At 36.9% G+C, this 16822-nt stretch overlaps 2 protein-coding genes across 2 annotated transcripts in view; both read left to right on the top strand.

Moving 5' to 3' along the window:
- Positions 1 to 1635: 1635 nt before the first annotated feature.
- On the top strand, positions 1636 to 3951 carry ndufb8 (NADH:ubiquinone oxidoreductase subunit B8). Its single transcript, XM_039651023.2, has 5 exons — positions 1636 to 1792; positions 2243 to 2369; positions 2471 to 2570; positions 3362 to 3517; positions 3788 to 3951. Exons 1-5 carry the CDS (start codon positions 1672 to 1674, stop codon positions 3878 to 3880), a joined length of 597 nt encoding a protein of 198 aa, XP_039506957.2. The 5' UTR covers positions 1636 to 1671; the 3' UTR covers positions 3881 to 3951.
- A 412-nt stretch (positions 3952 to 4363) lies between these two features.
- Positions 4364 to 16822, top strand: part of sec31b (SEC31 homolog B, COPII coat complex component) — a 29884-nt gene continuing 17425 nt past the window's right edge. The window contains exons 1-14 of the mRNA XM_039651011.2: positions 4364 to 4516; positions 5013 to 5105; positions 5228 to 5351; positions 7367 to 7565; positions 8812 to 8907; positions 10944 to 11084; positions 11268 to 11410; positions 11483 to 11582; positions 12947 to 13108; positions 14675 to 14827; positions 14902 to 15114; positions 15689 to 15763; positions 16413 to 16499; positions 16582 to 16696. Coding sequence (XP_039506945.2) covers positions 5027 to 5105; positions 5228 to 5351; positions 7367 to 7565; positions 8812 to 8907; positions 10944 to 11084; positions 11268 to 11410; positions 11483 to 11582; positions 12947 to 13108; positions 14675 to 14827; positions 14902 to 15114; positions 15689 to 15763; positions 16413 to 16499; positions 16582 to 16696 — 1687 coding nt within the window. The 5' untranslated portion in view covers positions 4364 to 4516; positions 5013 to 5026. The remainder of the gene's footprint in view (positions 4517 to 5012; positions 5106 to 5227; positions 5352 to 7366; positions 7566 to 8811; positions 8908 to 10943; positions 11085 to 11267; positions 11411 to 11482; positions 11583 to 12946; positions 13109 to 14674; positions 14828 to 14901; positions 15115 to 15688; positions 15764 to 16412; positions 16500 to 16581; positions 16697 to 16822) is intronic.

Here is a 16822-nt window from a genome sequence, read left to right as displayed (position 1 = left end):
TAATACAGTAATATTAATAACAAAAGTTTGACAGTTAATGATAATGAACAAGTTGCATGTTTATTATGCTCTGTGTGCTGACAGAAAAAGTGCAAACGCATAATATTGATAAATTATAATATAATAATAATTATAATACCTATAGGTAATACAAAAAAATAATAGGTAATACAACAATCTAGTTTAATCAACCCCCAGATAGACTACATATTTTTGACAAATTGACAATTGGATAATGGATAACAATGTGTTGATACTAGAGAAAGAGAGAGAGAAAAGGCTCTGAAAGAGAGGTTGGGACAACATTCTTGATTGTAACACCCAAGTATGAGAAGAAAGTTGATTTTAACTAGTATGAAACACAGTAATCTATCTCAGAACTTAAAAACATCAAAAACAAAGCAAACACACAGGTATTAATATTCCTATAACTATTTTAATATCAAATGTGTGTGAAACAGTGTTTATGTGTGTGTGTGTGAGTGAGTGAGTGACAGAGCGACTAACTTTACATTATTTCCACTCGACGTCACTGGCGCTGCCATTCTTCTCTCATCTGAGGTAAAAAAATGTCCCGTGGTGCGCGTGCACAGTGCACTCCCCTAATCTGATACTGTGGGCGATATTTTCAGCGCCCCCAAACCATAAAATTTGACGGCACTGATTGGCGAAATATAAACTTTTTTGCATAGCAACCGGGGAACCATTGGCTTAAATTCCAGCACTGTGGGGCTGAGCGAACTGGCGCCCTGACAAGACAGCCTATTGGCTATACTACTACACCAACATGATAAAAGTAACGAAAGTGAATGCAAATATCATTCTGGTGAGTTCAAAACACTTTTCAAAGTAAAACCATTATTAGCATATAATTAACAAAGATTATTTTTCAAAATGATAAATTATAATATATATTAAAAAAACAGACAGACAGGTCGGAGGGAGGGCGGCGCCCCAGCGCCCTCTATGGGCGAGCCGCCCCTGCAGGTAATATAATCATAATAAACATGCAGCTAATGAAGTGAAATCAATGTAATTTTTTAATATAATTTGCCTTGAAATTGAATTACATAATTTACTAAATATACTTGTAAAATAATTTAATTATTAACGATCAAATAAAAAAATATACCAATAAGAAAAATAGGTATTTTAACAATGTTGCCATCGTGTGGATGTCCTGTAGAAGTACACCTTTGAGAGAGAATATAAAATGTCGTATGTTCCCAGGAACGAGCAAACAAATTAATACTTATTTAATATACGTACATTTGGAACGAGTAACTTTATGTCATATTTAAATTTATATTTATTCATTTACCTGACGCTTTTATCCAAAGCGACTTACACAAATGAGAGTTCAACTAACTAAAGGACAACAATATGCAAGTGCTATGACTCTACGTGTACTTTTTTATTTCTACTTTTATTTTTATAAAGATAATAGATATAGAAGTGTTAGTATTAATGGATCAAGTGTTGAATATCATCTAAATTATATTATATCATGAGACTTTATATTATACTGACTCTTAATTCCCTTTGCCTTCACATTCATACAAAACAATGTCGAATTGTTTACAAACATTTATGACATAATTTGTCATCGCTTTCTGCTGCAGTGTCATTGAGGCGTGTCCTCTGCGCAGAATCATTGACAGCTGATCGCGCATGCGCGCTGTGGAGTGTCAGGGCGGCAAGATGGCGGCCCTCAGAGCGGGTCTCCTAACCCGACCTCTTATTAAAGGAAAAACACCGAGAATCTCTGAAATTGTCCTCGGAACAAGAGCAGGTGCTGACTTATACACATGCCACCCCCTTATTATGCGAATATACGCTATAAAAACAGTTTTTTTATAGGATAAAAAGATGATAACCTTCATGTCAAGGCCGGTGAGCTAACAGGCTAAGCGAATCCATGATACTTCTTTTACGTTTGTAAACAAATGTAGTTAGTTGTTCACTGCTTTGCATTTGCATTAATTGTTGATTTGTTTGAAGTGCATTATAAACTAAGTGCCGTTTTTTAGTCTTTTTAACAAATGTGTTTCTTCTAAATGTCCAACTCTGTTAGCTTTTGTGCTGTTGTATACTAGATCACTAGATATGCATAATAATATGTTTGTATTTAATATGCATTTTAATGTGACTAAGGTTGTCTGGAGAACACAGCCAGGTGTTGTAAATGAAGTATTGTGTGTAATGCGAAATCATTATAATGTTTTATGTTGTGTTTTTGCAGCCTCTGGTGGTTCGAAGGACATGATGCCCGGCCCGTACCCAAAAACCCCAGAAGAGAGGGCGGCAGCGGCCAAGAAATACAACATGACGCTGGAAGATTACCAGCCTTTTCCTGATGACGGCCAGGGGTGAGTATCAGTTTAATGTTCACACACTTACAATCAATAGTGTGTTTTAATGCTTATTAGCTGGCGATGTATTTAAATACGTTTGCACTGTTGTTGCGCAGGTATGGTGATTACCCGATGCTGCCGAACCGATCGCAGCACGAGAGAGACCCCTGGTATCAGTGGGACCATCCTGATCTGAGGAGGAACTGGGGAGAGCCGGTAAGAACCCCTATAAATCCCAGTTCATGTAAGTCACACATGCATTGGGTATTGTCTTCACAAAATCACTTTGCACCACTGTGCACACTCCAGCACGCCCACTCTTTCATGCTTTTTGAAGCAGAGAAGAACGACAGCATGTAATCTTTAAAGCACCATGCTGTTTTGCCAACTTGCTGACTATTTGTGTAAATATGTAGTATATCTAAGCCTTTAAAATGTGAGCTGTAATAACTGAAGTGCTCAAACAAATTTAGATCTAGAACCATTTTTGTACGGTAAGATAAAACATTAAAATTACAGCTTATTGCTCAATTTTGATATTAAAGGGTTAGTTCACCCAAAAATAATATTTCAAAAAAGTCGTTTCAAAACCATGAGCCCCATAAATTATCTTCATAACACAAATTAAGTTATTTTTGTTGATAAGATAAGTTTATGACTCATTGCAACTTTTAAGGCCCAGAAAATTAGCAAAGACATTGATGAAAAAGTCGTTATTTTAGGGGGGGGGGGGGGGGGGGGGGGGTTAGCACATAAAAAATACTCTAGTCACTTTATAACATTTAATAATGCCGCTGCTGCCTATGAAGGGTCAGAACATCAGGGTGAGTGATTAATGACAGAAATTTCAGTTTTGGGTGAACTTTACCTTTACGGTGTTTGAATGCATAGATATCAAGGGTCCAATTGAATGTATGGAGTATAATAAAGATTTATAATGAAGAATGTTAATGCATTGGGTTCTCAGATTAGTGGCTGTTTTGTAAGGTTTTCTGTTTGTGTTGCAGATGCACTATGACTTTGACATGTACATCAGGAACAGGGTGGACACGTCTCCGAGCCCGGTGGACTGGAGGACCATGCGTAACACCCTGCTGGGCTTCCTGGGCTTCATGGGGCTGATGTTCGGCTTGGGCGAGATGTTCCCCTGCTACCAGCCTGTGGTGAGTACAGGGACAATAATGAGCAATTTTCATAAAGTAGGGCTGTGAAACGATTAATCACATCCAAAATAAAGGTTTGTGTGTTTACATATTAATTATTAATTAATTGTATAATTATTTTGTATATATAAATACGTGCACATTTTTTTTTAAATCGGGTATTTTGTGTAATTCACTTGCCAAATAGTCTTAAAAAACAACATGAAAATTAATTGTGGATCATCAAAAGCTTTCCACAAATCTTATGAATGATTATCTTTCTCTTTCCAGGCACCTAAACAGTATCCTTACAACAACCTGTATCTGGAGAGAGGCGGAGACCCGGAGAAACAACCAGAACCTGCCAATCATTATGAAATCTAATGCTAGAAGCCTGTCTGTTCCATAACTTGTGTATATTTCTGTCTCTCTAATAAAGTTAACTTAAAATGAAAGCTTGTCAGTTCTTATAATGCTTCTACCTTTCATTCAAATAAGACTTGTCATCAGGTTTTTATTTTTTAAGATGTGTGCCAGATGCACACCTTCATTTCATATTTCATATATTACTTTTATTCATTTTATTTTCAATAGCTTTTATTTACCTTATGCCAGTAAAGTATGTCAAAATAAAATGCTGTAAGAACACCAGGCTGTGTTAAACACCATAAAACTTCAAATCAAAATGGTTGTGTGTAATTCAAGGTTAGGTGGCTTTTTTACTTCTATCTCTTTTTGGGGATAAAATATGTATTAAACATTTTGGATGGGCGGTATTGGCCTTATTTATTTATTTAAAATGTATTTGTTTAATCATTGAAATGTTGGCATGAGTAGAAAGGTAAATCGAGTCGAGCAGAAGGGGTTTGAGTTTTAATCGTTTCGTACGTCTTGTCCTTCGCCGGTTTCCGTACTGGACTACAATTCCGCACCGGACTACATTCTCCATGAGTGACGCGAGGAGCGCCGCTGACTGAACTCTCATCAACACACAAACGAGACTATTAATCACCAACAACCGTAAGTACACAGACAGCACTTAGTATATTTTGGCGTTTTCTGGATAAACTCGAGATTCTGATGTTTTATTGTGGTCTGCCCGGTGTGTCAGTGTGTTTTGAAGCGCAGATAATGAACAGTAGGTTGATGCTAATGCTAACGCTAAGAGCTGCTGATCAGGAATAAACATGATTATAAACATAGACTTCTGCTCTAAATTAACTCCACGCGACATTTATTACACATATACTTTAAAAGGATGACAAAAGAAGCTGAGATTATAGATCATTTGAGTCTGAGAAATAATATATGATGTAGGCTATGTCACACACTCAAACCCGAGTCTGTTTGTGATTTCTGTGAGGATTTCTATTGCGGAAATGTGATAGTACTGTTATCTGCCATAATATTAAGTCACTTTTACAGGTTCTTTAGGCTGATATGACATTGTTAGTGCAGAGGAATGTCATTTAAGTGCTGACAGGTTAATCACATCATGTTCTTCTTGTCCTTTCAGGAGTTTGGAGGAAGATGAGGGTGAAGGAGATCCTCAGGACGGCCTCTCAGGCATGGAGTCCTGCGAGACAGCATCCCACATACCTGGCCTTAGGTATACAGGTGTACATGTGTGTGTTTTCACCTGTCAGCCAGTGTACAGCAGTGGATGACAGCGAGTTTCACTTAAAATGCTTGAATAAAAATCTTAGTTTCTTCACTTTTTCACATCCCCAGGCACCGCAGCGCAGCAGTTAGACGCGTCTTTCAACACCAGCTCCGTTCTGGAGATCTTTGAGATGGATTTTGCTGATACATCCATGGACATGAAGCTCAGAGGAACTCTGCCCACCTCCAACAGGTGTGTTTCTGTGCACTAGCGCTCAGACGTTTGGGCTCGGCAACATATTTTAATGTTTTCTTCTGCTGCTTTAAGATCAGAAAATCTGTAAAAATTGTGAAGTATTTGTAGAATTTAAGTCAATACATAGTAAAGTGTAATTTATTCCTGTGATCAAAGCTGAATTTATCATCATTACTCCAGTCTCCAGTGTCACATGATCCTTCAGAACTAATATGAGTATCTGATGATCAAGAAACATTTATGATTATTATCAGTGTTGAAAACTGTTTTGTTTGCTGAATTAAAAAGTTTATTTGATTCACAAACGAACCAATATAATGCGTCCTTTGCTGAATAAATTATTAATTTATTTAAAAAATGTAAAATATTTTCACCCAAACGTTTAAGTATTAATGTGTGTGTGTGTGTGTGTATATATATATATATATATATATATGAAAAGTTCAGATGAAAAAGCCTCTAAGTGCCATTTGAAATTTTCTTCTAAAATGATGATTTTTATAAAGCTTGTATATTTAAGTTCAGTAATTTCACTTAAATGGCAATTAATAGGTAATCTTCATTGCTATTTAAGTGAAATCACTGAACTTAAATATACAAGCTTGATAAAAATGGTCATTTTAGAAGAAAATTTAAAATGGCACTTAGAGGCTTTTGCATCTGAACTCTTCATATATATATATATACATACTTTCTGAATGCATACTAGAATACCTATATGACTTACAACTTAAATCAGCTGGAAGTTTTAACATCTTTTCTTTTTTTAAACAGCAATACTTTGAGTTGGTTTTTTTTTTTACGTAAAGTTAAATTAAAAAAGCATAACAACCTCACATCCTAGTAAGATGTCTCACATTTTTCTTTTAAAAGCTGTAATTTAGCTAGTTTAGTTTCAATGACTGGGTGTGTTTAGAAGGTTTACCATTACAATCGCTCTCCATCCTAAACCGAGAACATTTATAAGCCACTACTTGATTTTGAAAGAAAGTGATGATTTTACACCAGTTTGTTGATGTTCTCTTGCTTCTCTTGTTGATGTGCATTACTTTCAAACTAATTTATGTTTATGTTATTCATTTTCTTCCCCAGCAACGATTCAATAGCCGAAATACAGGTTTAACAGTAGCATTATTTCAGTGTAGTCATTCTGCATGGTCTAACACACACACACACACACACGCGCGCGCTCTTGTGTGAACATGTTTCTGACACGTCTGTGGTATGTGTCACTCTCATTCATCAGTTTGACCTTTTCAGATTGCCACATTGTCTCACAATGGCACTGTTAAAATGGCAATTCCAGTTTCTCAGGTTTTGTGTTCATGCAGTTGTCAGATTCACTGCGGCTGTTTTAAAGTGTTAAATCACTCTATAAATTCATATTTCGCTTTGCACTAAAACAAGGTCACTAAATATTAAAATATACTAGATAATGGGTGCCAGGGTTGCAACCTTTGACTAAATGAAGGTAGTTATCACTCATTTTCAACTAGCTCATTGTGCACAAAATGCTAAAGTCACAATTTTGAGACATTTACTGCATTTAATGCATGAGCATAAATGCAAATGCTTTGTTAATATTATGCTGGATAATACTTTATTTAGCATATCGAAGGAACTTGGGATTTGTGTATTTATTCCTCAGTGATGGCACTATTGTCTTCTGTAGAGTTGCATGATTTCAGCTTATTTCAACTCAACTTTACACAGTTATTGGACTGAATTGGATCAACACTGATCTGAATTATGACACTTGAGATGAATAAATAAGCTTTCCATTGACGTTTGGTTTGTTAGGATAGGACAATATTTGGTTGAGATGCATCTGAGAATCTGAGTGTGCAAAAAAAATCTTAAATTTGTGAAAAATCAATAATTTTTACCAATACAAAGTATTGTTGTCAATTGCCACAGATACACCCGTGCGACTTGACTAGTTTTGTGATCCAGGGTCACATATGCGTGTAAAGTGTGTGTGTATTTGTGATGATCTCAGTGTGTGTTGGCAGGTTTCACAGTCTGATCTGGGTGGCGTTTGATATGGACGTGACGGCGGGTTCATCGGGGCGGCTCATCGGAGGCAGTGAGAACGGAAGCGTGACCGTCTTCGGCCCGGACGCTATTCTCTCCGCGGGCGAAGACGCCGTGATCGGACAGTCCAACAAACACACGGGGCCCGTGCACGCCCTCGACTACAACCGCTTCCAGGTAGAGCTTGCGTCTCGTTTCAGATCCACTCGCATCTGCACTGCAAAAAATGCTTGTTTCCAGTCCAAATAGCTAAAAAAAATGTTTCCATTCCAAATAGTAAAACATTCTGCAAAGAATGGTTGTTTCCAGTCAAAATATCAAAAAAATCTGAAAAAATTATTTTTTCCAGTCCAAATATAAAAAAATCTTTAAAAAAAAATGCTTGTTTCCAGTCCAAATAAAAATTTTGGAAAAGAAATGCTTGTCTCCAGTCCAAATATCAAAAGATTCTGCAAATGAAATGCTTGTTTCCAGTCCAAATATGAAAAAATCAGCGAAAAAAGGCATGTTTCCAGTCCAAATATGTGAAAAATCAGCAAAAAAATGCTTGTTTCCAGTCCAAATATGAAAAAATCAGCAAAAAAAATGCATGTTTCCAGTCCAAATATGTGAAAAATCAGCAAAAAATGCTTGTGTCCAGTACAAATATCAAAAGATTCTGCAAATGAAATGCTTGTTTCCAGTCCAAATATGAAAAAATCAGTGAAAAAAGGCATGTTTCCAGTCCAAATATGTGAAAAATCAGCAAAAAAATGCTTGTTTCCAGTCCAAATATGAAAAAATCAGCAAAAAAAATGCATGTTTCCAGTCCAAATATGTGAAAAATCAGCAAAAAATGCTTGTGTCCAGTACAAATATGTAAAAAATCTGCAAAAAAATGCTTGTCTCCAGTCCAAATATGAAAAAATCAGCAAAAAAATGCATGTTTCCGGTCCAAATAGCTAAAAAAAAAAAATGCATGTTTCCAGTCCAAACATCAATAAATTCTGTAAAAAAATATATATTTCCGGTTTAAATATCAAAACATTCTGCAAAAAAATGCTTGTTTCCAGTACAAATTTTTTTTAAAATTCTTAAATCAAGATTTGATTAAACATTTTCTAGATGAGTAAAATGGCATAAGATGATATGTCCTGTTTTCCAGGGGAAGTAAACAAAATTAAGTGAGTTGATGCTTAAAAAAATCTAAAATATTGTTCTTTAGCTTTTTTAAGGAGCAACTCATTTAATTTTTTATTATTTCCCCAGAATACAAGACATAAAATCTAATGGCGTTTTATTACTTAAAAATATGAAATCAAGAAGGCTTTACTTGTGATATTTGGACTGGAAACAAGGCAAACAAAAATGCTGAGTAAGAAAAGCAGGTTTTGCAGTGCAGTGTGGCGTTTGCAAACGTTCATGTGTTTCCTCTCTCTGTCAGAGTAATCTCATCGCATCAGGAGCCAATGATTCGGAAATATACATCTGGGATTTGAACAACTTCAGTAATCCGATGACCCCGGGCACCAAGTCACAGGTGCCACCCATTGTTCTTGTTCTTGAAGCGTTTTGTGTCATCAGTGTTCCTTGTATCATTTGATGGTAAAGTGAATGCATTTGTCTCTCTGTTCCTTCAGCTCAGTGAGGTAAGATGAAGGTGCTGGGGTGTGTGTGTGTGTGTGTGTGTGTGTGTGTGTGTGTGCAGTTTGGGTTTGATTAACCTCTTCTCTAGCATCTCTTTGTGCCCCTATTATGCTTTATGCAGATATGACCTTTCATTTAGTGTATAATAAAGTTGTTTTTGAATGTATAAGGTTCAAAGTTTCAAAGATAAATGAAGTTTTTGTCTCCTAAAAGAAAGAAGTGACTCATTTGCATAATGCCAGCCTGTGGTGTTGATTGGCTGAGCAGCGTCTCTTAGCTCCGCCCTCAAACACTAGTGTATAGACCAACGCCACTTTTGCGTTATCGAAGGGTAACGCCCCCTTTTGGGGGAAAACACCTCTATACTGTCTATGGGAAAACAAACGGATTCCCATGAGAACAGAACTCGCACTAGATCTGCAAAGTTTCTTGATAGCAAAAATGGCACAAACTTAAAGAAGCTAACGTTACTGAATACGGGGTTACAGAGGTGTCCCTTTGAAATGGTCGAAAACTGGATTAATGACCCCACACAGCGGCCAAATATGGACTATTCAGACATCTAACGATACCACTATCTCGTGGAATCGCCAAGTAAGCACGTAGCCTTTTTTTTTCATTAACACACAGTATGACAACTAGACGATGAATGGATCATATTTAACTTGATTTAAGCTATTGACATAGTCTAATAAGGTAACGTTAGCTGCTAACAGCTTCTTTCTAATAGCTAACGTTAGTCGGCAACAAAACTGTCAATAGCTTAAATCAAGTTAAATATGATCCAAGTGACATGGCCTCATCGTCTAGTAGTTTAGGCTACTGTGAGTGTGTAAATGATAAATAAATAAATAAATAAAAAAGGCTACTTGGTGATTCCACGAGATAGTGGTATCGTTAGATGTCTGAATAGTCCATATTTGGCCGCTGTGTGGGGTCATTAATCCAGTTTTCGACCATTTCAAAGGGACACCTCTGTAACCCCGTATTCAGTAACGTTAGCTTCTTTAAGTTTGTGCCATTTTTGCTATCAAGAAACTTTGCAGATCTAGTGAAAGTTCTGTTCTTATGGAAATCCGTATGTTTTCCCATAGACAGTATAGACGTGTTTTCCCCCAAAAGGGGGCGTTACCCTTCGACGACGCAAAAGTGGCGTTGGTCTATCTGAGACTGGAAGAGTTCGGCTCGTGTTGTTCATGTTTTCTGAGATTGATACGGTGAAACCCACGCCATCGTCACTGTTCGTATCACTGTGATCAAGAGCTGAGAGTCAGATATGATAATGAGCGTTTGCTTTCTGACCAATCAGAGCAGAGCAGCTCTCAGAGAGGCGGAGCTTAGAGACTGAATCCTCAATGGATGTGTATTAGACACTGAGAGGAAAGAGCTGAGATTCGGATATGATAATGAGCGTTTGCTTTCTGGCCAATCAGAGCAGAGCAGTGTTCAGAGAGGCGGAGCTTAGAGACTGAATCCTCAATGGAAGCGTTTCAGACACTGAGACGAAAGAGCTGAGATTCAGATATGATAATGAGCGTTTGCTTTCTGACCAATCACAGCACACATCTGACCAATCAGAGCAGAGCAGTGTTCAGAGAGGCGGAGCTTAGAGACTGAATCCTCAATGGAAGTGTTTCAGACACTGAGAGGATTATGAGGAAGTGTTTATGACACTGTGTGCATGTAAAACTATTGTAGGAGACTCTAAAACAACATTAGAAGCCTTTAAAACAGCTTAATAGGGGCACTTACTGACACTAAACAATGGTTTACTGCCTTAAAAAAACAATTCTGAGACGATTCGTCTGCTGAGTGTTCAGACAGTAGCGTGTCTCTGCTGGGGTTTGTTGGTTTGGATGCTCATCTTCAGCTGGGGGTTTGTGGGAAGACATTGCGGTGGTTTTATCCGTGTGCTTGTGCGTGCCGTAGCCAGCGGAGGACGTGAGCGTGGTGGCGTGGAACAGTCAAGTGCCGCATATACTGGCATCCGCCAATCCCAGTGGGAAAGCCGTGGTCTGGGATCTGAGGAAGAACGAGCCCATCATCAAAATCAGTGACCACAGCAACAGGGTAAGAACATCTGAACGCTTGGACGAGTACAAAATAAATATATACATGTGTGTATGTGTATTTAGATATACACAGCAGGACACACACAAATATTAGGTAAACACAAACTTTTATTTTTGATGCGATAACATAAAAAAAGCTCATTATAAATAAAATGTGTTATTTTATTATTTTTCTTGTCAGATGCACTGTTCTGGGATGTTGTGGCATCCAGATGTGGCCACTCAGCTGGTTCTGGCATCCGAGGACGACAGGCTTCCTGTGATACAGATGTGGGACCTGCGGTTCGCGACCTCGCCTCTCAAAGTGCTGGAGAACCACACCAGGTAGAGTAAACCCCACGTCTCTGAGCTGCTTTCATGCTCCTGCACACGTGTGACGTCCTTTTAATATCCCAGAGGAATTCTGTCCATCTCATGGAGTCAAGCCGATCCAGAGCTTCTGCTGAGCAGCGGCAAAGACAACCGGATCCTGTGCTGGAACCCGAACACCGGAGAGGTCCGTCAATCGCATTCACATTTACATCCATGCACTTCTATTGTAAATGACTTTCAGTTCATGCATTCCCTGAGGATCGAACCCATGACTGTGACGTTGCTTGCATCATCATACAAAAATACTGTCATTTTTGTATGATTAATATTTGAACCTATTTTGCATCTATTAACATTTATACGGACACGGTACGAACAAACAAAATATGAACCTTAAAACTGATCACAGTTTAAAAATATTACAAAATTAAATGGATCTGTGAAATTATTCTAACAATGTTCTAATATGTTTTATATTATAAAATATTATATAATTTTATTTTATAAATCATGTATAATAAAATATTATTAAGTAATCTGTTATCAGTATGGCTATGAAATCATGATTATCATTATTACTATTAATAAAAAACTAATTAACAAGAAAATAATATAATAATTATCATTATTTTACATTACTGTGAAAATTACAATAGTAATATTTATTTAATCTCTGAATTTAATCTATTTTCAAACATTTAATTTTCACACGCAGTATGAACAACCAAAATATGAATTTTAAAAATGATCAAAGTTTAAAAATATTACAAAATTAAATGGATCTGTGAAATTATTCTAACAATCATATACGTTTTTTATATTATATATAATGTATAATAAAATATTATATAATTTTTATTTTATAAATAATGTATAATAAAATATTATAGAATTTAATTTTATTAAATTATCTGTTATCAGTATGGCTATGAAATCATGATTATCATTATTACTATTAATAAAAAACTAATTAACAAGAAAAATAATATAGTTAATCATTATTTTACATTACTGTAAAAATTACAATAGTAATATTTATGACTCTGAATTTAATCTATTTTTAAACATTTAATTTTCACAGGCAGTATGAACAAGCAAAATATGAATCTTAAAATTTAAAATTAAATATATCTGTGAAATTATACTAAAAAATAATAATATGTTTTTATTATACAAAACATATATTAAAATATAAATGTTGTTGTTATTCTTAAGTTATATAATAAATCATCTTTTATTAGTATGGCTATGAAATAATCATATTATTATTATTACTTAATAAAATATTACAATTCCTAAATAAAAACAAATTAAGAAATATTACTTCTTTAAAAGTATTTAAGAACAACAATATAATAATTCATTTATATTACTATTACATTACAATACTAATATGTATGGCTGTGTTAATTTCTTCATTTTCAAATGTTAATCCATCGCACTTTTATTTTGTTGTAGGATTAGTAGTGAATAAAATTGTGGAAATCCATTAGTGTGGGATCTCTGGATCACTGTATTGACCATCATGCCTTGTCTCTCGTGTTTCAGGTGATTTACGAGCTGCCAACAGCCAATCAGTGGTGCTTCGATGTGCAGTGGTGTCCGCGTAACCCCGCCCTCCTGTCAGCCGCATCATTTGACGGGCGGATCAGTGTGTACTCAGTTATGGGGGGGCGTCTTCAACAGCATCAGCACAGCACGGTGGACCAGGTGCGATTACGTGTGTGTTTTACACACTTTTTCCGAGGAATGTCGCCCATGAAAATTAGCCCATGATTTACTCACCCTGAAGTCATGCTAGGTGTATATGACATTCTACTTTCAGACGAATACAATCAAATATCCAGGCTCTTCCAAGCTTTAAAATGGCAGTCAATGGGTATATTTAAATCCATCAAGTCCATCTCCATGATGGATAGATGCACTTTTATGATGGATGGATGCACTTTTATGATGGATGGATGCACTTTTATGATGGATAGATGCACTTTTATGATGGATAGATGCACTTTTATGATGGATAGATGCACTTTTATGATGGATGGATGCACTTTTATGATGGATGGATGCACTTTTATGATGGATAGATGCACTTTTATGATGAATAGATGCACTTTTATGATGAATAGATGCTTTTTATGATGGACAGATGCACTTTTATGATGGATGGATGCACTTTTATGATGAATAGATGCTTTTTATGATGGATAGATGCACTTTTATGATGGATGGATGCACTTTTATGATGGATAGATGCACTTTTATGATGGATGGATGGATGCACTTTTATGATGGATAGATGCACTTTTATGATGGATGGATGCACTTTTATGATGGATAGATGCACTTTTATGATGAATAGATGCTTTTTATGATGGATAGATGCACTTTTATGATGAATAGATGCTTTTTATGATGGACAGATGCACTTTTATGATGGATGGATGCACTTTTATGATGGATAGATGCACTTTTATGATGAATAGATGCTTTTTATGATGGATAGATGCACTTTTATGATGGACGGATACACTTTTATGATGGATAGATGCTTTTTTATGATGGATGGATGCACTTTTATGATGGATAAACGCACTTTTATGATGGACAGATTCACTTTTATGATGGACAGATGCACTTTTATGATGGATAGATGCACTTTTATGATGGACAGATGCACTTTTATGATGGACAGATGCACTTTTATGATGGACAGATGCACTTTTATGATGGACAGATGCACTTTTATGATGGACAGATGCACGTTTATGATGGACAGATGCACTTTTATGATGGACAGATGCACTTTTATGATGGACAGATGCACGTTTATGATGGACAGATGCACGTTTATGATGGACAGATGCACTTTTATGATGGACAGATGCACTTTTATGATGGACAGATGCACTTTTATGATGGACAGATGCACTTTTATGATGGACAGATGCACTTTTATGATGGACAGATGCACTTTTATGATGGACAGATGCACTTTTATGATAGACAGATGCACTTTTAACATGGATAGATGCAATTATGATGGATAGACGCACTTTTATCATGGACAGATGCACTTGATGGACTTCCCAAAAAAAATATTGACTCCCATTATAAAGCTTTTAAAAGCTCTGACATTTTTTAATATAACTCCTGATTGTGTTTGTTTGAAAGAACAATGTCATATACACCTAGGATGACTTGAGGGTGAGTAAATCATGAGCTAATTTCATTTTTGGGTTTAATCATCAGTCTTTTTTCTCTCTCTGTTCTTAGATCTCGGCTTCGTTCGACACCAACGACCCGTTTGGAACCGGTCAAGCTCTTCCGCCTCTGCTAATGCCTCAACCCACAGTGGAGACCACCATCATCCCTCCGCTAACAAAGCCACCCAAGTGGGTGCGAAGGCCTGTCGGCGCCTCTTTCGCTGTGAGTATTTCAGGGATATTGAGACATCCATTTCATTGTAAGATTCGTGTCCGACACACGTCACTCTCTTCCAGTTCGGCGGGAAGCTGGTGACGTTTGAGAACCCTACAGTGCCGGGTCAGCCTCGACAGGTACAGGTGAGTCAGGTGACCACAGAGACCGAGTTCCTCCAGCGCTCCAGCGAGCTCCAGGCCGTTCTGCAGTCTGGCTCCTTCACCAACTACTGCCACAGTAAGATCACGAGCGCCCCGTCTGACGCCGAGCAGGACATATGGAGGTTCCTCATGGTAAACATTTACACTCGCTGATTAAATTAAACTCGATTAACTCGACACTGCCTTAAAGGATCAGCTCACTGTTCAGAGTTAATTTACTCGCCCCAACAACATCCAAGATGTTCATGTGTTTCTTTATCCAGTTAGATAAGTAATCAAGGTTTATGAGGAAAACATTTCATGGTGACTTCAATGGGGTCCAACGGTTTCAGTGCAGCTTTAAAGCCTCAACACGATCCAGCCGAGGAATAAGAGTCTCATCTAGACAAACCATCGGCCATTTTATAACGAAATAAACATTTATATACTTTTTAACCACAAATGCGAGACGTGTGATCACGTAATCACGTTGAGATGCTGGAAACAGTGACGCGCTTCATATGTTTATTTCATTAAATCCCACTTAGCCATTTTAATCCGATTAAGCGTGAATGTGAAACCCTAATGTTTACAGTGGGATGCTTCAGATTCCTGAACGCTTTTGATTAGACATAAAATCAAACAGAATGATGTCATATATGAGTTTCTCAGGAAATGCACGTCCCGTTCGAGTGTTTTCGTAATTGTTCTGTCGTGTTTTTAACAGGTGAACTTCGAAGATGAAGCGCGGGTGAAGTTTTTGCGGCTGCTGGGCTTCAGTAAAGACGAGCTGCAGAGGAAGGTATCCCATCAAACTCGTTCAAGAGCACATGAGTGTAAACCATGCCATATACGGAGATGTTTGATCTAGTACAGGACAAAGGAGTGACACATCTTACCCCACCTCATTATTTCACGTTGTGTTTTGCATGGAAAAATCCCAAATAAAATCATAGAAATCCCTTGAATAAAACTATATGGGTAACACTTTACTATAAGATTCATTAGTTAACATTAGTTAACGGATTAGCTAACTACATTTGTTACTGTATTTATTAGTCTTTTAATAAAAATACACTTGTTCATGCACAATGTGTTAACTAATGTAAACAAGATGTTAATGAAGTACATGAACAATGTATAAGTACATAATAATGTATTTAACTAATGAAGATTATTATAGTGTTACCACTATATGCATGTTTTTCAGTGACTGCATTTGAAAAACTATTAAGGAGTGTTTTTATGAGTGTTTTAAATGAGTGTGTGTGTGTGTTGTGATAGTATATACTTAAGGAGATTTTAATTCTCCTGCCAGGCTGTCGTTAAAAATAACTTGTTCTTAAGTGACTTGCCTGGTTAAATAAAAGTTAAATTGAATTAAAGTGTCTTCCTAGTCTTGCTCTGTGAGAGGAACAGACCCACACGTGTTCACTTGTGTATTTGCACAGATCTCGGCGTGTTTGTCAAGGAAGCTTCAACCCAACGGTTTAGATGTGAACGATCTGGCGGAGAAGATGCAGACTCTTTCTGATCAGGTCAGACTCAGTTACACACTCATTCAACACGTTGTTTTATTGGATTGATGAGTCATGATGATTTATTTTCTCGTGCGATCAGAGAGCAGATGAGTCTGCGGACGGTTCGTCAGGCTGCGAGTCTCCTGCGGATTTCTTCCATCAACTACCAAAGAAAGAGAAAGACAAAGAGCCCTTCCAGATCCCCGTGTCCTCAGGCGAGCATCTTCACATCACATGCATTGAAATCACTAGCGCTGCCCTCGGCCGAAGATTTCTGTAGTCCATCACTTAAAGCTACAATATTTACGGTTTTTATAATAAAATATCCCAAAATCACTTGC

The sequence above is a fragment of the Pimephales promelas genome, chromosome 17, assembly GCF_988280905.1.
Source record: "Pimephales promelas chromosome 17, fPimPro1.hap1.1, whole genome shotgun sequence".
Taxonomy (NCBI): domain Eukaryota; kingdom Metazoa; phylum Chordata; class Actinopteri; order Cypriniformes; family Leuciscidae; genus Pimephales; species Pimephales promelas.
Note: the sequence above shows the minus strand (reverse complement) of the source record. Positions and strands in the feature narration are given on the sequence as shown.